Raw genomic sequence first — 21,806 nt, forward strand, 5'->3', positions numbered from 1 at the left:
GTGTGTGCACTCCTCGTCAGGGAGCAGCAAGAGTGAGAGCTCAGCGGAGGACATGGCCAGGCACAGGTGGGAGCTCGGGCAGGGACCGCAGGCGAGGGCCTGAACTTCAATACAGTCCTTGAGCAATGCGAGGTGATACGCAGGCTCCCGATGCTTAACCTGCAGATGTCCCCAGAATGAAGCAGATACTCTTTTAGCAAAGGTAAAGTCCTCACACCTTGCTTATAGAGAGAGGGTGTCTGGAAAGGAGAGGGGGCAAGCGTGCAGTGCAGGCAGGTTACAGGGAAATAACTGCAGAAGTACTGGTGGCCGAACAGTGAATGCGTGAGATGATGCTGCGGGCAGCAGCTACTGATCTTACTGGGTCAGATGGAATTTTGTGGGACTTCCCCACAAGACAGAAAGTCCTGGAGGCTAGATCCAGGCATTACTGTACTCACACTGTGTATTTGGTGGTATCCTTTTCAACCTCAAAGGCAACTGTGACCAACAAATATGTGACCACGACTTGACATTTTCTTCACCCTCCCCATTTTCTTCTATGTTTCTGACAAGCTCTAGCTCAGTTTTTCTGCTGCTCTGTTCTAAAGATTTGTTAAGAAGGACAGAAAGCAACCAGGGAACAAAGCAGTTCAGGCAATTAGCATGTCAAACAGATTGTCTGTCTATCTATCCATCTATCCACCCATCCATCCATCCCTTCCTTCCTTCTCAGATATGGTCTACAGAGGGGCATGGTTGAAGGGTCAACCAGGAGACGGGGCAGGTGGTCATCTGTGACTCCCTTGTCCTCTGACCTCCACCCCTTTCCTTGTCGTGCCAGGCAGAAGTTGAACCCCAGTGGCACTTTTACTCAAGCACAAGTGACTTCTACAAGGCTACGCTTGGCACAGGCTGTCCACATCCAGGACCCTGTACAAGGGAGCTAAAGTAAGAACTTGCTGCCTTTTCTCTAAGAAACCAGTCTTTGCTGGTCAAGGCCCACACTTGCTTATGTGAAAAACACATAAACAAGAGGACTGAAAGTGTAAGAACAAGGAGTCTAAAAGGATGCACCTACCTTACTGAGTAAAACAGAGACAGGGAGAGAGCTCAAGCACTGGATCACTCCATGGTCACCCACACTCTGAGCTCACTCCCTGGCTCCAGTCTGGATGTCTTCAACTAGCTCTTTCCAAGAGAAATCTCCTACAGAAGGACTAGCCCTGGGCAGTGCGAACACGCAGAGCAGCGTGGCAGTGAGGCTGGGCGTCCATTTCCAGCAGTATTTAGTCTCCAGATCTCTCAGTCTAGTCTCCTCTGTATTCAGCAATATGGACAAAACCATGCACACTTTGGGTATTCAGTACGTGGACAGCTGGTCTATCCTCAAGCCATAAGCATATTCTCAGAGTTCCAGATCCAAAAAGGGTTCACGATCACATGAGGTAGGTTATGAAGTTGCTCACGATACTGGAAATAGAATAGGGTTGAAAGCCCGCAAATGAATCAGGGCATAGAGATGAGGTTATGTACATAAAAGTTTGAGGAGTGATTCAGTCCCAAATAAGACTTACCAGGTTTCCTGGGCTGGAAGCAGATTTTGTTGCTCTTGAAGGAGATGTGTGCAGTGTTTCCCATCCCTGACCCCTGACTATATTTTTGTCAAGTTAAAGGCAACTTGAGTTCATCCCTTCTCCACGGGGACCAAAATGTGAAATGCAAACCTGTTGGTGGCAACTCTTTCTCTAAAATCACTGGATGGGTCTGAAGTAGCTCTCATACAACACTTCCTTCTGTTCAGGAGAGATTTTTAAGCAGCTGGTGGATTTGGGCATGCTCCACTGCCCAACATGTGAAGCTGGAAATTGCAAACCCCAGCTCGAACTCTGACTTCTTTGGTGCCTCCGGCAGTACCTTGGATGTGTTCCACAGTAACTGGGAGTTAAAGGGTTTTGAAAAATTCAGCTGCCAGCAGCCAGTTAGACCCAGTGGAGCATCTGTCCTGCATGGAAAAAGCCTTCCTCCTTCTTTGTATCTGCTTAGGGTTTTTTCTATCCATCTTTTTAGTACCTCCCCTATAAAAAGGAACACAGTGATTCTTTGCCCACCTCTGTGGCATCCTTTGGAGGACTAAGAAACACTGTGTGTAATTTTATGACATAAAGAGGGAAGGGCAAAGCTCTACCACTTGCTACTGTACTTAAAGCTGTAATTGTGTGTAAGTACTTGCAAATATCAAGGCCACCATTGGGAACAACTGTGTGTAATGGCTCTTCTTGTTATATTCCATTTGTCCGGTAGAACATAATGGCTAAATCAATGTAAAGTGTCATGTATTTCTTTTTTTTCGGCTCTCCCTGGGGCTATTCTTTCCAGTTACGTATGTTCAGCTTTGATCTCTAGAAAAATCAATGAAGATTGAGTTGTTCTCAAAAAAAACCCAAGCTAAACATTTAAAGCATTTTCTGTCATCTTAGTGTGGAATATGTAATCCTTCTCCCCCTCAGGCTGCCCAACTCGGCAAGCTTTTGTGAAATGAGCAGTAGCATAAAAACAGGTTTATACTTAAAGGTTGTTTTTTCTTGGGTCTCATTCTTAACCATAATCAGTGAAATTGGTTTTACTTGTACTCTCATAAAAGAAATACTACCACTTTGCTGTTCCTGAATAATAAAGATAGTTTTCATACACACACACACACAAAAAAAAAAGGAGTTGACCTATGTATCCATCCTCTGACATTCTTTTTGTGTCAAACCCTGATTCTTCAGTTCACTTCTACGCACGGCTGTGAACTCAACACAGATGCTCATGATGCAGTCAGCCAGTGACTGCAAGAAGACACAGCAGAGCTATCAGACTGTACGTGGGAGTAATCTGAAAATAATAAAAAATGAGAAAGCACATTAAATGCAACCCAAAACTTATCTATGTCTATACAAAAATAAATCTTTACAGAAGATGTAATAAAACCTTCATTTCAGCACTTGGGTCTTCACAGTGGCTTTTGCCTCCACTACAACCTTCTGTGCTTTCTAAAGGTCAGATACCACGGTCAGTAATACCGCACCCCTTCAGCTGCCTTCAGAAGCGGTAAGATTTCACGCTCTAAGATGTAATTCTGCTCTTATTACAGAGAACAATTTTCAGGACTGATGCAACACCACCAGAACACCTCTCTGCAAAGCGTAGCAGGGGCCTTGGGGATTAAAGGTGTCACACCCAGAAAGGTCTGGCATCACAGCTCATGGGCTGGCTGCTCAGCAAAGCAGGTGGGGAAGCTGAGAAATCCAGGGCAGCCGAAGCACTTCACTACCATTTTGTAAAGTATATATAAAGTAAATTTAAAAATATTTGGCTCAGATTTTAGTGGCTCAAATACCAAAGTTGCCTGGATGTTGGAACATCAGAGTTTCAACAGGTAGAAGGTAAAAGCTGTGAAAAGGGCCCCTTGACCCACTCCTCTCATTTAATTATTCTTCCCCTGTGTTGTGCGGAGGTTTGGGAGGTTTTGCTTTGCAAACAGCAGCAGACCGAAGCAGGCTTGATGGGCCAGTTCAACCAGTTGCTTGCACTTGTGAAGGGGAAGGGAAGCAGCCGAGTCCTCCTGCCACGTGTGGGTGTATCGGTACATCAGCGGTGTCATTACTGACATGACCAAGCAGACAGGGTGCACGGCACAGCCATCGTGGCACTGAGCACACCCTCCATGCCTCCAGCACCCTTGGGTCCCCCGGGACTGAGCGGTGTTGGCGTGGGGTACACTTGGGTCTGGTAGGAGGAAAACAACTTGTAACCCCATTTTTTAATTTTTTTTTTAAAAAAAGTTCTGTTTATCTGCAGCTGCTTGGCAAATGATGTCATCAAGACCCTGTTTCATTGCTTTAAGTGGAAAATGTTTGGGTCAAACATCTTCCCCGATGCTTATGAAAGGACACAGGGTGGCGGGTGGAGAGCGCCAGGAGCCGACATGGACACCCCCCCCCCTACACTTGCGGTCACTGGTGCCATCATCACGACTTGCTCTTGGCAGCAGCTTAGTCAGTGAGGGACAGCAGAGCGGCGCTTGAGAACAGAAAAAATTTCTTCCAGTGCCACTCATCAAACCTGATGTCCTTGCAGGGCATTTGCGGTGGGCAGATCAAGTAGGAAATGAGGTTGGAGGGTATGTGCTGTTTGCCCCTGCAAGGAAGGGGTGGTGAAATAGCCCACCGCAGCATTTCCCAGTGTATCTCTCTCTCTCCCAGCTTCTCTGGCTCAGCAGCCACACTGCAGAAACCTCCTAGCACTTTCCTTAAAAGCCACAAACCAGCTGCAACATGACTGGTGTCTTCAGAGTAATCTGTTGGAAGTTAAACCAGCAATTCTTTCCTCAAATGACCAGCAGAAATTTCTGGAGGGCAAAGTGAAGCAGCCCAGGCACGTGGGCCACTGTGTCCTGCTGACCGAAGGAGGCAAGTCCGGGCTCCACGGGCATTGAGCCCAGCCCTGTTAAAGCCAGGCAGCAGCTGCATGCCAGAGGTGGCTCTGCAGGAGGGCTCCAGCATATGGGAGTTGGAAACTTGGTGTTTGAGATTGCAACTGAGGCTTCTGAAGAAAAAAATAAATGTCAGCCAGCACATTGAGACTGTACTGGGAGGTGTGTGGGGCCAGAGCAGGAAAGTCCAAGTAAACCTGACACTTTCCAAGCCTTAGTGTCCTGACTGAGCAGGTGTAAAGGATGTCCCCATGGATGTGCGCAAATGCTTCTCCCTTCCAGAAGGCTCCCGAAGGCTACCCTCTACAGACCCCTTCACTCTGAGAGAGCATAGGAGGTGTGTTAGCAGGGGATGACAGCACATCCTTCCTGCCTGGCTGGACCATCCATCACTCACTTAGGTCACTGCAGCAGAGACAAACCAAATTACCTGATGACCCATCAGCTCCTCCATTCATCCCCTTCTCCAGGAAAATAAAACCCAGTCAAGGGTACTCCCTGCTGCAGCAATACATCTTGCTCAGGTGCATTGTTATTCCTGGGCTCAGTGTCAGCCTGTGTGTGGAGGCAAATAAGACTCGGAAAGACTTATCTGAGCGTTATAAATTTCTGGTGGGGATGGACCCTACTAGCCTTGGCACAAACGCCTCCCATGGTTGTTCATGTCATTGATCCCTGTGGTGCTAATTGAGCTCATTTTAGGAGACAAGACCAATGCCCACATCCCACCCTCTTTAGAGGATTATTTCTCTGAGCCAGGGCTAAGGCACTGCCATCCTTCTCTGCGCAGCCTCCCCCAGGCAGCAGCCCCCGCTGAGGCTCGTACCCACAAGGTTTCTGCTTCCTGCAGGTTTCCTTCCTTGGCCGCCTGCTTCAGCTCTCCCAGCGTGACCCTCTGCCTGGTGCTGATTGATAGCCACAAGGTCCTGGTTCAAGTTGAGCTGTTGCTAGTAACAACTTGCTCAAGCCTCCAAGCACAGCCCCAGGAAGATTAAACAAAGCTGTCCAAGTCCCTAGCGAGCAACATTTTCTCCAAGCATAAGGGATGAATCAAGGGCCTCAAAAATCCTGGAGGAAGAAAAGGGCAACAGGAAAGCAAGCAGATGTTGTACAGTAACCACTGCTTCCTTTCCCAACACACAGCTGGCCCCTGTCTGGTGCTCCCAGGAGGGTCCTCTCAAGAGCCGCAGCTCCCCCAGATGACTCCCATGGATTGCATGGCCATTCCCTTACAGTACAGAAAAGCTGGAGGAGGGAGAAAAATCACTGCAAGCCATCCTCCCTCCTTCCTACTTCTGACTCCACATCAGTAGCTTGATTTCAAAGCCACAGCATTTGAAAAATAAGCATTGGAGCTCAGGATGCCCTCTCATTTTCTGAGCCTTTGGGTCACATTACAACATAGCCCATCACTTTCCTTTTCGTGTGTGAAGGCTATAAATCTGCCTTGAATGACAGGAGACATTCATCTCCAGAAGCAGCGGGTTTTTAAGTAAGTCACATCACGGGACTTATACTGTGAATGCAAAAATATATAACATCAGAAATAATATAGAAAAATTAATAAGAAAAGAAGTCTGGCTTGCCTTTGATTTCTGGTGAGGAAAGCTGCATTTTCTTGAGAGCAGCAGCAATGTCTCTGTGAATCTGTCTTTATTATGGAGGCAGGAGAAACACCGTCAGTGTTTGCCAGTAGTACTATCTTCTCTCGATCTACCTGCTTGTGATATTATACAGAGTTTATGGTCAGAAGCAGAAAAAAAATATAAGAAACATAAGTGTTCCAAGTTTCCATTTGCTTTGGGAGATCTTTTATTAAGGATTTTGCTGCTCTAAAATGTCCTCAGGATACAAATTGGTATTGACAAACTGCAGGAGGTCTCCTGAGGTTTCCACATTTAAAGTGTTGTTTAAATACTATAAACTATTACAGCACTTGTGTTGTAGGGTCCATAATTTCATTGAGTGCACGCTGTTACAAGTTACAATACTTGATCCAGAAAAGAAATATTATCTTCCTTTCCCTCACCTGTTGCATTGTGCAAAATACCATCCCAAAACTACATCCCACCTTGCTTACAGTTTTGCAGCAAGTCCTGAGCATTCACTGAGAACTAAAACAAAGCAATGAACACCCATGGGTTAATATTTTTCTAAACCACTTGAAGAGCTGTGAAACTGCAGGTTGCACAAGATACCAAGGAATATGTTGATTTCATGAGGAAAAGTGGAGGTTTGGGTTTGGTTTTTGTTTTATCACACCTGGCTTTAGCTAGCTGGGGCAGAGACACTGACTTGTGACTTGGATGGCAGTGAGTGTCCTTAACAATGACTCTCGTGTGGTAAAACTGACCTGCAGGAGGGCTGGGGAAGGATGAATGTGATTAGGTGTCACTGTTTTTCCTGGAGATGCACATACCGAAGTCAAGAGCTTCAGCCCAGGCTTGCCTGAAGCTTTGGGGAAGAAGAGGGTGGGCAGCGCAGGTGGGGGCAGCTCCTGCCCTCATGTGGGTGGCAGCCCTTGGAGCATCCCCTGGGGACCTGAGCTGCACCCTGAGCCCCGGGGCTTTCCTCTCCAGCGCCTGCAGAGCCCTGCGTCCTGCATTTGATAATGACATGAGGTGGTTCGATGTTTCCATGATACACTGCTGAACTGGAGATGGAGAAAGTGTCCTGAGCACAGGCCCACAGGCCACAGCTCTCTTGCTTTTCAGCATGGGGAGACCAAAAAGAGTTACTATTGAGAACAGAAATTACGACAGCTATACCAGATTTCTGCTGGTATTTGCTGAGTGATTCTCTAAATTAAGTAACCTAAAAATGCCCCTTGGCAGTGTCCAAGCCACAGCTAACGGTCATGCTTGAGGGCATGGATTCCCCCCTAGATGGGAGCTGCTCCAGCAGCCAGAGGGAGGGTGCCAGATCCATCCCCACCAGTGATAATCCCAGTGCTAGTGGAGGCAGCTGTGCTGGTGGGAGGTTTGTTCTGGTTTACTTTTCCAGATCCTTTTCATGCTCAGCAGCACACCCACCCTGTGCTTCGCTAGGTGCTCCAGGAATGCCAGGTGATGTGTTGGTGGGCAGCCTTCACCTCCCTGGAGGAAGGTGACAGGCCATTTCTCCCAGGAGCTCGTGCTCTCACAGGCACCCACTAGCATGGCTCTATCAAGTCTTGAAGAGATGGAGCTCCCGGTGAAGGAATGAAACACATTTCTCTAGCCCAGAAAATATGAGGGTTGGGGAGGGTCCTTGAGGTCATGTGGAGAAAGTAGTTGAAATAGGCAGAGACTCACAGCTAAACAAAACAGGTGGTGCACTGAAGAGATGGCAGAGAGCTGGGGCTGAGCAGGGCTCAGGAACTCATCCAGCTTGGCCAGCCCCAGAGCAGGAACATCTAACCCCACTGCGCTCTTCTTTCTTCTTCTTTTTTTTTTTTTTTTTTTTTTTGTATTTATCTCTAGACTATTCTTAAAAATTCTGAAGGGTGAGATTTTATGGGATTACCGTGCTCCTTTTCTAAAGCCAACTGTCCAGACCCTTAGAAATTATTTCCAAATTTCTGGCCTAAATCCCGGTGCCACAGCTTACATCCATTATTTGCTGTCTTCTCAACAGCTGACATGGAGAAGACAAGCCCTGGTGAGAGGGAGCTGAGCTGCTGGAAATGCCTGAGGGCAGGAGGGCTCCTCAGCACTAATCCTGCGGTATTCAGAAATGAGATGAGGCGGGAGCTGGTGCAGTGGCCCCAGGGTGTAAACAGAGGGGGGATTGCAGTCTGGAGGTGGGATGCCAAGTTAGGAATGCTTGTGGCCTGTTATCCCAAGCCCAGCTGAAGGCCTGGGAGGTCAGAGACAAGTAACTGTGGCCCAATGAGTATGAAAATGACAGCTCAGGAGCAAACCATCCCCTTGTGCAGAAAACCAGGAGTTTGTCTAAGCAGGTATCTTCTCAATTAACTGACATGCCAAATAAGAGATAACAGCTGGGGAAATGAGTGAGCGACCAAAAGGAGCATGCAAGCACTGTTCGTTCACTCTGGGATGAAATCAGAAAGGACCAAGCCCAACTGGAGCTTAGGCTGGCTAGGGACAAAGAGAAACACGAAGGGGTACTAAACATATGTTAGCAGCAAAAGGAAACTGTGGAGAAATTGTGGGTCCACCAACGAACAGGGGAGACAACCTACTGACAGATGATAAGCAAAAGACCAAAACATTTAATGTCTTTTTTGCAAACATTTTCATTGGCAAAGCTTAATCCCACACCTTCACATGTCCAGCATAATTTGGGAAGGAGGGGAACAAGCAATGGGTGGAGCAACAAATGAAGGTCTACCTAGAGAAGTAAGTATTCAGATCCAGGTGAGCAGATGGGATTCACCTGAGGGTGACTTCATGGCTGCTGTCCATCATCAGAAACTCCATGATCAGGTACAGCTCTGACCAGTGGAAAGTCTCCTGCAGCATTTTCATGTCAACCTGAGCAAACATGAGTTGGATGAACAAACTGTTAGATGGACTGAAAATTAGATGGACCATTAGGTCAAAGAATGGTAATCAATGTTGTGACAGGCCATCTGGCAGCCAGTAATGAACAGAGGACCCCAGGGAATGACACAGGAGCTGATACTGTTCAATATTTTCATCAGTCACCAGGCTGATAACACAGAGGGCACTTTCAGCGCATTTACAGATGGTAATAGCTTGGAAGCAATGACATCCATCTCCATTTGGCAGAGCTGGTAGAGTTTCAGTCCAGAGGGACCTTGACAAATTTGGGACTTGTGTCAATAGAAACCCCATAGCATTCAACAGGAGCAGTGCAAACCCCACAATTTGGTATAGGATGGCATCCTATTGCATACGTAACAGCCATGCAGGAAAAGACCTGGGCTTTACTATGAGTCTTCAGTGAGCATTTAACGCAAATCAGGCAAACTCTATACTGGAGATGCGTTAGGAGCAATGTGACTGGCAGTCGGAGGGTAGTTATTATTCCCTTTCTACTCAGTGTTGGTGAGGCTGCCCCAGAAATGTCATCCTGTGTTGGGACCCCCAGTTCAAGACATCACTGAGAAAATGGAGGAAGTCCACCAGAATGCTGGCAAGATGGATGGTGGCCTAGAGCACATGATCTGCAAAGAGTTGCTGAGGGGCATGTGTTTTGGTAGTCTGGCAAAGAGGTGGCTTAGGAGTGGTCTAAACCCAGCCTGCACCTACATGAAGGGCAATGACAAAGACAATGGAGCCAAACTCTACACATTAGTGGTGAGCTATACAGAAGAGCCCCAGTCTTCACTGGAGTGACCAGGCTTGTCTCTTCAGAGGCCTGAAGGAGGGTCATGCAGTGGACATCTGTGGTGGACCTTTGACCACTCACTCCAGCAGACAGCTCAGTGCCTAGCTCTGTCTTGGCTGGCCCAGGCAGCTCCCTCCGAGCCAGTGCCCAGGCATTGCTCTAGGAACAGCTCATTCCCACAAGTTGTCCCCAAAAGACAGCACGGACAGGGTGGTGCCAGGTTCCTCCCACACGACCTTTAACAGCACCGTACGGGGCATTGCATCCTAAAATGCCTCCGACAAGCCTCGTGCAAGACAACAAAAAACCTGTTTTGCATTATGAAATTACCACCCTCATGGGCTCAAACCCAGCTCTCAAGTAATTTAGGATATTTTGAACTGTAGGGGACAAAAAAAGGGAAGAAATTGTCATTAGGGACCTGAGTATCCCAGAGGGCTCAGAAAAGACCCAGGACTGGAATGCTATTTCGTGTAGATCTGGCTGATCGCAGGACAATTAGCTTTAAGCAGAGTGGATAGGGGCCAGTCCGCTGGGCCCTGGGCCTGGGGTTAAGTCACCAGCCCTCCTTCAGCTGCCAGCATAGGCACAACCATGGAGACTTGTGGTCAGTTGCCAGGAGAAGTCTCCCCCGTGGCTGTAAGTCACTTCCCCCAGCTCAGCTCCCTACTAGGAGGATGTTGAAGATGAGGGAGGGCACAAGCAGTGAAAGGTGGAGCCCACCAGGTTACCTCCATCTAAGTAAGAAACATTTATAATTACTAGTTCCCTTTGTACAGCTCAGAGGCATGTGTCTGTGCAGCACGGTGGGGAGCTGAAGTGACCTTTCCATATCTCTCCTTCTCTGCTGTGTCCATGTGGAGGTGGACCCATGGAAGCGCCAGTTTCCTCCTGTGTTTTCCCCTTACTGTGCAAGAGGATGATGCAGGCAGCAGGATAGCTCACTGCCCAGATTAAAATAACGCGGTTCTGCTTCAGATCTTGCTTACATTTTACGAGCTTCGTACCTGAACATTTCATTAACAAAGGCAAATGGACTATAACGTCTTCTAAGCAAGCTTGCTCAGAAACCCCTGAAACAATCAAAAGCCAGGGAAAACAATTCATTGCATCTGATGCATCAGTTCTTGGAATTTTAGCTATATTAGGCAATACCTCATTGTTCACTCTATTAGCCTAATTGCATGCATATTTATTGTGTGCCGTTCTTTAGTATCTAGGCAAAATCAAAGTAGGCTGCTTCACTACTGAGGTAGCAATTTTGCATAAGAAACGTGGACAGTTTTACATCAGAATAATAATGCTATTCCATTATTCAAAACCAGAGCTAAAATTAGCAGTCACCTTAACAATCAGATGCATATTTTATCTTCAAGGTATGAGCCTGAATTAGCACAGACCTCTGCTTCGTATTAACAGCCCTTAGTGCTAGTTAGGTTCTTCTACACCAAGATCACTGGCATGAGATAGGCACGTGAGACTCAGACTATCTTTTAGGTTTGTATCTTCCTATTTAAATACTAGAGGAACTGCAGAAGTCACACTCCATCTTCATCTAATTGCTAGGTGCCAAAAAACTGCATAAACCTCGAGACAGGACATTTTATATACCTTTTATATATACCATGCTATTAAAAAGGTATATAAAATGTCCTGTCTCGAGGTTTATGCAGTTAAACACTTGCTGGTACGTGTTTAAAGGAAAACCGAGTCAAACCTACCTGCAGAATTGCACCTGCTTGTGCTCACTCCAAAAGCACCAGTGCTTTTTTGAGGCCACCCTTAAAATGATACAGCATCTTTCCCTCCATTGGGTGGCTGCGGGATTGGGGCTCCTAGTACAGAGCAGGTGCTGTAGCTCATCTGCACATTCTAAATAACAGCCAAAGCCTTGTTGTGCAACAGCCACAAAACAGTCCATCAGGAGGTCTTTTAATAGGTCATATGTGAGCAGCACTTGGACAGATGGAAAAATTCCCTCTTGACCAGTGCTGTGTTTTAAGCACCCTTAATCTGCAGGGACATTGCCACTTGAATGGGATACCGGGCACCTTGAAGAATGCAATAAACCCAAACAAAGCTCTCTGATTTAGCCTCTATAGGCTGTCTGAGACATGAAGGGGTAAGAGAAAGGGTTAAAAAAAAATAAAATCATAGTTCTGATAAAAAATCCTCAAATGTCCCTCCTGCCTGTACTGATGGAGTGGTTACTTCATGTCTAAAGCCAGGGCCAGCTTTTTCCCAACTCAGTTTAGAGACAGGTGGAGGAAACGTGGCTGCTAAACGACGGTGAAGAATGATGAAATACTGGAAATCTGGACCATGGACTTGTCTCCTCATGGCTGGGGTGCACAGACTGGGGGGGCTGCCCAAGATGTGGACTTCACGCAGAGTGGTTCCTCCCTGTGGAGGAGCAAAATGGTCACATGTGCCTCCTTCTCTTCATGGGCTGTAGAGGATGCTTTGCTCAGAAGCTGCTGAGATCGTAGAAACATAAAATCACTTAGGTTGGAAAAGACCTTTAAGATTTTCAAGTCCAACTGTTAACCCAGCACTGCCAAGTCCACCACTAAGCCATGTCACTAAGCACCACATCTGCACGTCTTTTAAACGCCTCCAGGGATGGTGACTCAACCAGCTCCCTGGGCAGCCTGTTCCAATGCTTAACCACCTTTTCCATGAAGACATTTTTTCTAATATCCAATCTAAACTGCCTGTGGCGCAACTTGAGGCCATTTCCTCTTGTCTTATCACTTATTATCTGGGAGAAGAGACCGACCGACCCCACCTGCCTACCCCCTCCCTTCAGGCAGCTGCGGAGAGCGATAAGGTCTCCCCTCAGCCTCCTTTTGTCCAGGCTGAACACCCCCAGCTCCCCCAGCTGCTCCTCAGCAGACTTGTGCTCCAGCCCCTTCCCCAGCCCCGCTGCCCTTCCCTGGACACGCTCCAGCACCCCAATGTCTTTCTTGTAGATGTCTCAGTTCAGGTGAGGGGAGTCCCCCCCCAGCTGCTGGCAGGACCCAGGGCTAACTCCTGGGGGCTGGGGGGGCAGCTGCCCCTGTCACTGGTGCTGGGCTTGGTGGGGTGACCACCAGACCTTCTCCTTCCCAGCAGCTGAGTGCAACCCATCTATTTTCATCCAAATCAGCCTAACCGTATCCAAATTTATGGCCTGCTCTTGCGTTACAGGTAGGCAACACCTCCTTAGCTGCTTCAGGCCCTAAGGGGCTGCCAATACCACGCTGCTGTTGCTGTGATTTCTCTGTGATCTCTGCATTCCTCAGGCTTCTGCCAGTTCTATCTCGCAGGGTTAGAGAGATCTTCAGACTTCTTAATATCAAAAGAAATGGGATCAGTGCAAAGTCTGCTTGCTAAGCATGGTTCAGTTCAAACTGTGCTCCTGAAGGCTCCTGGGAGGGTTCAGGGCTGTGAGCCCCAGACAACAGGCATGTCTCTGCCTGTGCTGGGATTTGTTTGCAGGAGGGGAAGGAAATACCAGCTGTGGGACTGGAGTTAGTAATTCACCTTGCTGCCCCAACTGGGAGAGGCTTTAGTCCCCTCTTCTCAGAGCTGCTCCCAGAAACAATATTTGCTGATACTGGCTTACCATCCCAAGAGGGGAAATTACTATGAAATGTTTACAAGGTCCATCTGAAACCTGAGAAGACGCCTTTTTTAGTAATGGGAAAAGAGCCAAATGCCTTAGAAGAGAAATATTCCAGCTTTAAGAATTAATTACTACTTCCCAGTAATGCAGGTTGACAAATAACCTTGCGCAATTTCCTGGACAGATACACTTTAATGTCAATATCATGCACAGATAAGAGCAAAATATTCAGTCCACTGAACCATAACCCCACAAGCCCCACACATGGGCAGATGCTTTTGTCCAAGCACTTACCCAGCAAAGCCCAGAGGATAAGGCATAGGGCTAAAGCAGCCACCTATACACAGCAGCTCACTCCATGAGGGCCTCTGGGTGAGGATTTCTCCTCTGGATGGTTATTTCCAGTCAAGAAAGCAAAACGAAAGCAAAACATGGGTAGCAAACAACCAAATGCATTTTTAGAAACAGCAGCTGTAGCATCTGTGGAGCTCTATAATCATCATGCAAAGTTTACTACATAGCTTTCCAGTTGTAAATCAAGTATTACAGCCCAATGAAATGTTACACAATTTCTATAGCCTAGTTGTTCTTTTAGTAGTGTGGGATGACATCATATAACTGGTTATGCTCCACAATATACACTGGCATAAGAAGCCACAATATGTATTTATATTTCTTTCAGTCAAGACCACCAAACAATGAAGTAAGAAAACTTCATAAACCAATTATCTCAAAACCAGTTTCAACAAAAAGGCATCGTTTTCTCCTTCTTTTTGGATAGGTGGAAAGAGGAGAGTGGTGGAAGAGCAAATTTGAGAATCAATGGGGTTTTCTGGAAGTCTGAGTTATCACTAATAACGCAAAATTGAAGCTGAGCTGCTGCTTTGTGAGCCGTGCTTTAACTCAGAGTAAGTTTTTCAGGGACATCACTCTGAAGGTACCTCAGGAAGAAAGCTCTTTGGAGGATTGCATGTACCTTGGTGCAGTGATGCGGTGACAGCATCACCCCTGGAGATATTGCTCCTAGAAGGACAACTGGCTTCAGATCCTGACTTTAGGAGCAACTGAAGAGATCTTGCTGTCTTGCTGGTGTGAATCACTAGTGGTCATGCGCCAAGTGCAACAACTGCTGCTAAAGGTCAACTTTCCCTAAAGGACTTTATTCTGAACCTACTCAGACCTTCTTAAATAAACAGCAGCTTCACCAAAAGCTGTTGAAGTCCCCCAGGACTAAAATTGTTTTATAGAAGGTCCAGGCATGGGATGCACATTTGTTTCCAGTTGTCTGTCCACCCAAGCCTCAACCGCTTTTGCTCCTTGACCAAAGCTGGAACCCAGCTCTTGCCTACAGTGTGAATGCAACCCTTGCTCACAATCCATCTTGTTCACAGTCCTTCATCTCAACAAACTACAGAAATACAGGATGGACCTGCAGTACTGAGCACCGCATGTGCTGATAGCCAAGTCCCTGCCAAGACAGAGCGAGGAAGCAGCCTGGGTCCAGGCTGCTCAAGCAGGGCAGAAAGTGAGGGGACATCCATAAAGCCTTTTGAAAAAAACATCCCTATGTCTGTCTGGGGATCTGTGGCTCCGGAACTGAAGCATGCAGAGCAGGTTGATGGCAGCTAGTGTTTTAAAATTCATGAAGTCTTAAACCGTTACTGGATGATTTCAGTGCTTGGAGATAACTAGACAAAATAGCCCAACGGGGGAGATGCTGATGTAGTAGCAGCCATAATAATGTGTGATGCCCCACACTTCCCTCCTGAAAACCCACTCATCCTTCTTGTCAGGGGAAATTGCTGTGATTCTGTTTCACAGCAGAGGTGGTGGGAGGAAGGAGGCAGACACTTATTTTCCTCTGATCAAGGAGAAAGGCTGGGCCATGCCCCACTTACCCTCCTGAAGCTGTCCTGGCCTCTGGGTGAAGGGCTTAGAAACTGGTGACGGCGAGTATTCGGTAGGGAGAGCATGAGTAGCCGTGGCCCAAGAGAAACAAGGCTTTGGAGCTCCTCTGCTAGCACTTGAGAAATGCTTTTCCCTCCCTGCCCTGACGTGCCCCTCTTTGCCCGTTTGCCCTGGACTGAAAAAAATGCCAGGGCAAAATGACCTGGGAGCTAGTGGGCTCCTCCTGAGCTTTGCCTATCAGCTCAGGGTCACACGGACTGAAAATTCCTGGGTGAAGCTAAATCTGTGCCAGCCAGGGCAAATTCTGACAAATAGCCTAAATGCCCGATTTTTGTACCCGTACCCAAAAGCATTATCCTGAATGCCCCAGCTCAGCTGCTGTCTTAGACTGGAGCCAGGTCAGAGCAGCTCTCCCTCCCTGCCGTGGGCATACATTAGCTGGCAGGATTCCCTGTTATATCCCCGAGGATATGCCCCTCATCCTGCCCCTGACACGCAGCTGAACCAGCCCAACAGCATGGCAAGTGCAGGGAGGGGACGGGAGGGTTTGCACCTCCACCTGAACATGGGTGCCTATGTAACGAGGGGCATCTCTTTAGGTTCTTCCTATAGCAAAGATGGGGCAAATGACTGTATTTACCTTCCTGCTCTTGCTCATCCCTCCGTGTGCCCACCAGCTCCTGCACAAACTGCCCCCGTACCACAGCAGGGCCCCGAGCTCCTGCTTCACCAGGGGCAATGGGAGGTGCCAGATGTTGGTGCAAAACACTCTTTATAACCTGGCCTTTGAGGACCACAGTGAGATGTGGACAGGTCCAGTACATTACCTGCCCTTTTAGCATATTTTGTGCCAATACAGGAGCTGGATACCTTTAGCAGCTTCTTGGTGAAACTCTGTACTGGATCCATGAGTAGGGAATCAAGCTTTGGCATTTCCAAAGGCAAAAGCTACAGTTTAAAAAACAACCAAAACTGTTATCACAGTGGTGAGTTCTCTTGGAAACAATTTGTTATCACTTGTTTCAGGATGGTGAAATGCTGCATAAATATCTCACTTGTGATTTTTCAGCTCCCCTTCAAATTTCCCTGTGAATGTGTGGCCCATGTGGTGAGTTCAAGTCTGCTAGGGATGTGGTCATTCTCATCAACCCTGCAGCCCTGCTCCCCTTGAGCCCCAGCCCAATGTTCTGGGCCTGGCAGAGCAACTCTCACAGCAAAGAAATATTTAAAATGTGTTTTAAACAATATTCTGATTTGTCCAGGCTGCCACCATGCTTTTGCACTTCCTTGAATTAACTCAAGACTTTTGGACCCAGTTTGCAGTCCCAGTTTCAGTCTGTTCTTGAAGGTCTGGAGCTCTCCCGTTCCCTTTGGTAGGGCAGCACAGGGCCTTCATAGAGGAGATAATACAGGTAACATGCCTGGACTGATGTGCACGTGGCCCTGGATGGGGAATAGTGCTACTGGCATCCCACACCAGCACTAACACAGGCCTCCGATGCTTCCTTGTAGAGCATCATCCTTAACTTGCTCAGTCACCCTTCCCTCAATTACCACCATCAAGAAGACTTTCACCTGCAGATCAGCAGCGGAGATGTCCCAGAAAGCTTCAAGTCCCAGGGGTCAGAAACAACAGAGGCTGCCTGCTAACTGCAAGGTACAGCCAAGTCCCTGCAGTACAAGAAGTTACACAGCAGCTACCTGCCACCTTTCCTAAGAAAAGGGCAGAAGAAAACAGTCTTTGGACTTAATCTATGAGGTTAAAATAATCAAATCAAATCAAATCCAAATATCTCTTACTGGAGTTGAGCTTGAGTGGAGACAGCAAGTTTTGCCCTGTACAGATGACTCCACTTCCACACTTACTGAGCATGGAGTAGAGCTTTATTTTTTACCAACACCATGCACATGCTTCAGAGGCATATTTGAAGGGCAAAACCCCACATTCCAAGCTCAGACACCCAGCAAGCAGTTAATAAAACCCATTCTAGTATGGTTTAGAGCTTATGTGAAGGAAGAGTAGAGTCTGACCTGTTTCCAATGGCGACAAAATTGCCCCGGGGAACATAAAAGATGCAATTCCTTTTAAATGTAGCTATTTTCTGTTAAGGGAACCTACGCATCAGTCCTTCCTATCACACATCTCCAGAGAAAGCAAGAGCCATCCCACACACTCCTCTGCTGCGGATTGCTCAGCACTTTCTCCTATGGTAATCACTAGGAGAAACTCAACCCTCCTGTTAAATGCTTGGGGCTCAAAAGATTAATTCTGTGGGATACATCTCTAAAGAACATCAGAAACCGAAATTCATTCCTAACAGCTTGTCATCATCCAGGCAATTACAGGTGCAAGCAAAACAGCAGTTTTGAGGGAGGAAAGTGATCCTACTATAACCAGAATTCTTACAGACAGTTTTACATTTTCACGTTTAATAGAGCTTTTTTTCTCTCCATATAAAGCTTTCCATCAAAGGCTTTCCAAGCGTTTTATAACAGCAGGCGAGTGTTACATCATTATCGCTCCTATTTTACAAACAGGAAACAGAGGCCCCAAAAAAGTATCTGAGCGGGATAAAAACAGCATATCCCAGCCCAAAACAGAAATGGAATCAAAACCTCCTGGCAAAAAAAAAAACCTTCTCCAACTCCCTCTATTTAGTTGCAATGCAGCTTTTTTTATTTATTATTTTTAAATAACTCAACCAGTCAAACAAGAGAGAATGGCAAGAAAATGACAAGCTTCAACATACTTACTTCCATACCGCTGGCTTTAGTACAAAAATAAAGATTTTTATTAACAAGTTTACAAAAATAAAGTCTATCGAATCACACAGGATCTCATCAGGGGGTTTATTTGACTTTGGAAGACAAAGCCTGTTTGAAACGTCTCTTTAGATCTTGCATGTTGGGAGATTTGGGCCGAGGGATGATGGACGACCGCCTCCTGTCCGTGCTGCCGGCATGCTGTAGTTTGCTGACCTCCTTGCAAAGATACTGGAAAACATCACAGACACCTTGGGAGTCATCGCTCGTGGAGATTTCCAAGAACAGGCTGCCCAGTTCGTTTGCCAGCTGTAGTCCCTCTTTCGCCTGTACTTGCCTGGCGTGGAGGAGGTCTGCCTTGTTCCCCACAATTATGACGGGAGTCCTGGCATCTGGGTGGACCTTGCGTATGTGCTGGTAGAGAGGTCGGACTGACTGGTAGCTGCTGTAGTCTGTGATGGAGTAGACCAGAAGGAAGCCCTCTGCCCACTTCACACACCTGGACAGGGAGTCTAGCACCTGCACACAGTCCTCCTGCACCTGCGGTACAACAGAGAGCCCAGATTTGGTGTCGTGCCGTGAAAGTATAGAGCTTGTACTATAGACAGCACCGGCTCCAAGGGGAAGGCTGAGCTCAGTCTCAGGAGACAGAGCTGCCCACCCTGGCCCTGGGAAAGCGGGGCTCAGAAGCTGAGCCTTCAGGTGGCGGAGAAGAACCGATCGATCTGAAGCATCTCCGTACCTGGATGCACCCCGGCGTGTCTTGGATTTGGACGGCGACGGGGTCCCCCTCCAGCTGGACCAGCCTGGAGTAGAGGTTGCCTGGGGAGCAGAGAGCCGTCAGGCACCAGCCCGGCCGCGGGGGCCCCGCCGCGCCCCGCCGCCCCCTGCCTCACCTGTGTTGGGCTCGTAGTCGCCGATGAACCGCTTCGTCAAGAACCGCACGATCATCGCTGCAAGACAGAGCGGCCGCGTCAGGCGGGGGGACGCGGGGAGAGGGGCAGCCCGCGCCCCCCGCCCCCCCCCCGCACTCACCGCTCTTGCCCACCCCGCGGGCGCCCAGCACGGCCAGGCGGAGCTGGGCGCCGGGCGGCCCCGGGGCGCACTCGGCGATGGGCGCCAGCAGGAAGGACTGGGACATGCTGGGCAGGCGCATGGGAGGCGCGGCGCGGCCCGGCCCGGCTCAGCTCGGCTCGGCTCCCCCGGCAGCGGCTTTTCAAGGCTCCGCCGGCAGCGCCGTGGAGGGGCCGCCCCGCCGGCTGCGCCGCCCCCAGCCCGGCCACCGCCCCCGGCGGTGCCGCCCCGCAGCTCCCGCCCCCCCCCCCCCCCCCCCGCGCTTGTACCCGGCCCCTTCCCCACCACCCCCTGCCCCGTTCTCGGGCCGTGGGGCGCCCCCATCCCCATCCCTCCGCCCTGGGCGCAGGCACCAGCGGGGCAGGGGACAGCCCGGGCAACCCGGGCACAGCGGCACCCCGCCTGCATCACCCCCGCCGGGCAGTAACGGGGTGCTCCCCCGCACTGGCCCCAACCGCTGCAAGGGGCTCCTGCTTCCTGCACCCTCCCCACACGAAAAGAAGGGAGCGGTTTATTCTTTTCTCTGAGGCTAACTTGTTTCCCACACCTGGACACATCCCTCCCCAGCCAGCCCCAAAACCCCAGCTTTGTGGATCAAGCAACAGCCAGCCCCGAAACCAAAGCAGTCCACGGGGGCCTTAAGGTCTGGACGAGGCCCTTTGATTTTTTGAAGTGGAAGAAAGTTCCAAACAAGAAGGTGCTCCACCACAGGCTGCCATTAAAGGAGTCTCAAAGCCGCGAACAGCTGCACAGATGCTCCAGCCTCTGCCAATGGCTGCCCTGGCTCCTGTAAAACCACTGCTGCAGCACGCTGCTTTGCAAGCGTGTAAGTGTTCACAAGATGAATAATCCGTTCAAGGACTGTTTCATTTTCATCTGGGAGATACACACAAAGGAAATGAGATGGAGGCGGCCAGCAGGCCGGTACTCAAAAGGAGCAGTCTCACCGCTGTCTCACAGCCCAGCACCATGGGGTGACGGCACTGCTGCGGGCAGCCCAGGCACCCCTGGTCACCTGCATGCAGGCAACAGAGCTGAACCTCAGCAGTAGTGGGGCTGTGTGCTGCTGCTGCTGCGCTCCCTTCAATACGGCTCTCTGGAGATGCACACAAGTCATGTATTTCCTTTCTTTCCTCTTGTCCTCCCTCTTGCTTTCTCCCTACATCCCTGCAAGGGCCCAGGTACCCAACCTGCTCCGCACTTCTCTGGACATCCTCAGCCCCAGTCCCTCCAGCAACATGACAACTCAGAACAAGGGCACCAGAACAATGCTGCCAGCTCTGCTCTGCCAGAGCAAAGATGTCACTGAGGAAAGTAAACGCTTGGCACTGTGGGGACAAGGGTGGGGACCCTGCTGCCCATGGGCACGGAGTTTGTGCAGGGAGCAGAGGCATAGCTCAGGCTCTGCACCCCACAGCAGCCAAAGGACCAGCCACCCCCCACAACAACGTTCTGCCCTATTTAAAGATCCTCCCCTGGCACCCCAGAAATGTTCTACCTGGTGGTGATTCCATGCCGCTCTTTGCTGAAGGCTTGCACACACTTCACAGAAGTTAAGGCCATGCTAATTAACCTGTTGAAGCAGTGCCTGCACAAGAGCACGGTGAAAGAAGTGCTGTTGATTATTTGCGTTACTCTAGTGCCTAAGAACCCCTAACATCAAGGGCACTTTTCACCTTCAAAAACTGATTGCCTCTAAAATTTCTACACTTCCCACCACGCCAGTGAGCCCTTTTCATTTTATAAACAAGATTTCTCTTGTACCACTAAAAGCTTTTGGTTTCCAGAGGTTCATGCTACTGTCATCTGCTCTCTTTGTCATGGGACCACTTGTCTTTGGCCTCGCTCGCAGTGCCAGCCAGGCTATTCTTACACGTTTCTTTACAAAAGAGCTATCAGACTCAGTGCAGCATGCCCTTGGAAGGCTACTGAACAGAGTCCACTCCAGGCAGATGATTCCCAGGTGCCGAGCTGTGAAAGCAGTAGTATTAACATAACACCATTCCCAAAACTTGAGGAGCTACTCTTTTCCTGGGCAGCTGTAGAGCTCATGCTGCCTCGCCTGCTGCTGAGAGCACCCTGAAAGGGCAGACGGTGATGGTCAGGCACGGAGATGACAGTGCAGAAACCCAGGTAGGGAAGCCTGCAAAGGAATTAATTTCCAGGGGGGTGATGAGCTGTCTCTCCATCAGCACCTACTCTGGTGCAACAGGAGCAGTTCAGCAGGCCGAAGCAGCTGGGGCTCAGATTCCTCACATAGGGGGGCTCAGATTAGCTGTCCCCATGCTAAGCAATCCCTGGGATGTATGAACCTCAAAGCTATCCCAAGGAGCCTTTCCTTTCTCAGCTGGAGATTGTATTTGGAAGTGCCACGCTGCACTTTCATCCATCCCATGCACCCATGTCACCATCCCTATGGCCTATCACTATCCCCTTTCCCACAGCAACACCACTCACTCCTGTTCACACGATGACCCAGGGACACCACAACCTGCCTGACCCACCTCCCTGTTCCGAGCCCTGGCAACAATCAACAGCGGGTACTTTGGGGGGAGGGAGTAGGTGACTTACTGCTGTGGCTGCAGCAGGAAGGCTGTCCCGAGAGCCTCTGGAGCTCTTCTCTAAGAAACAGAATACAGTGTTTTCCTGGGAGTCTCTGCTGCTGTGGCGGAGTCAGCTAGAAGTTCTGGGCTTAAG

At 49.0% G+C, this 21,806-nt stretch overlaps 1 protein-coding gene across 1 annotated transcript; it reads right to left on the reverse strand.

Moving 5' to 3' along the window:
• Positions 1-18,105: 18,105 nt before the first annotated feature.
• RASL11A (RAS like family 11 member A) lies at positions 18,106-19,232 on the reverse strand. Its single transcript, XM_040585114.1, has 4 exons — positions 19,071-19,232; positions 18,932-18,988; positions 18,778-18,857; positions 18,106-18,575 (listed from the first exon to the last, which is right to left on the reverse strand). The coding sequence occupies exons 1-4, from the start codon at positions 19,189-19,191 to the stop codon at positions 18,123-18,125; spliced, it is 711 nt and encodes a 236-aa protein (XP_040441048.1). The 5' UTR covers positions 19,192-19,232; the 3' UTR covers positions 18,106-18,122.
• Between the last annotated feature and the right edge of the window lie 2,574 nt (positions 19,233-21,806).

The sequence above is a fragment of the Falco naumanni genome, chromosome 2 (assembly GCF_017639655.2).
Source record: "Falco naumanni isolate bFalNau1 chromosome 2, bFalNau1.pat, whole genome shotgun sequence".
NCBI classification, from domain to species: Eukaryota; Metazoa; Chordata; class Aves; order Falconiformes; family Falconidae; genus Falco; species Falco naumanni.

What these genes read in the sequence shown, in the direction of transcription:
- RASL11A (XM_040585114.1), bottom strand. Translation starts at nt 19,191, where the DNA reads ATGCGCCTGCCCAGCATGTCCCAGTCCTTCCTGCTGGCGCCCATCGCC. An exon ending in CGACTACGAGCCCAACACAG is followed by an intron (nt 18,858 to 18,931) that starts GTGAGGCAGGGG and finishes TCTGCTCCCCAG; the next exon opens with GCAACCTCTACTCCAGGCTG. An exon ending in ACACGCCGGGGTGCATCCAG is followed by an intron (nt 18,576 to 18,777) that starts GTACGGAGATGC and finishes GTTGTACCGCAG; the next exon opens with GTGCAGGAGGACTGTGTGCA.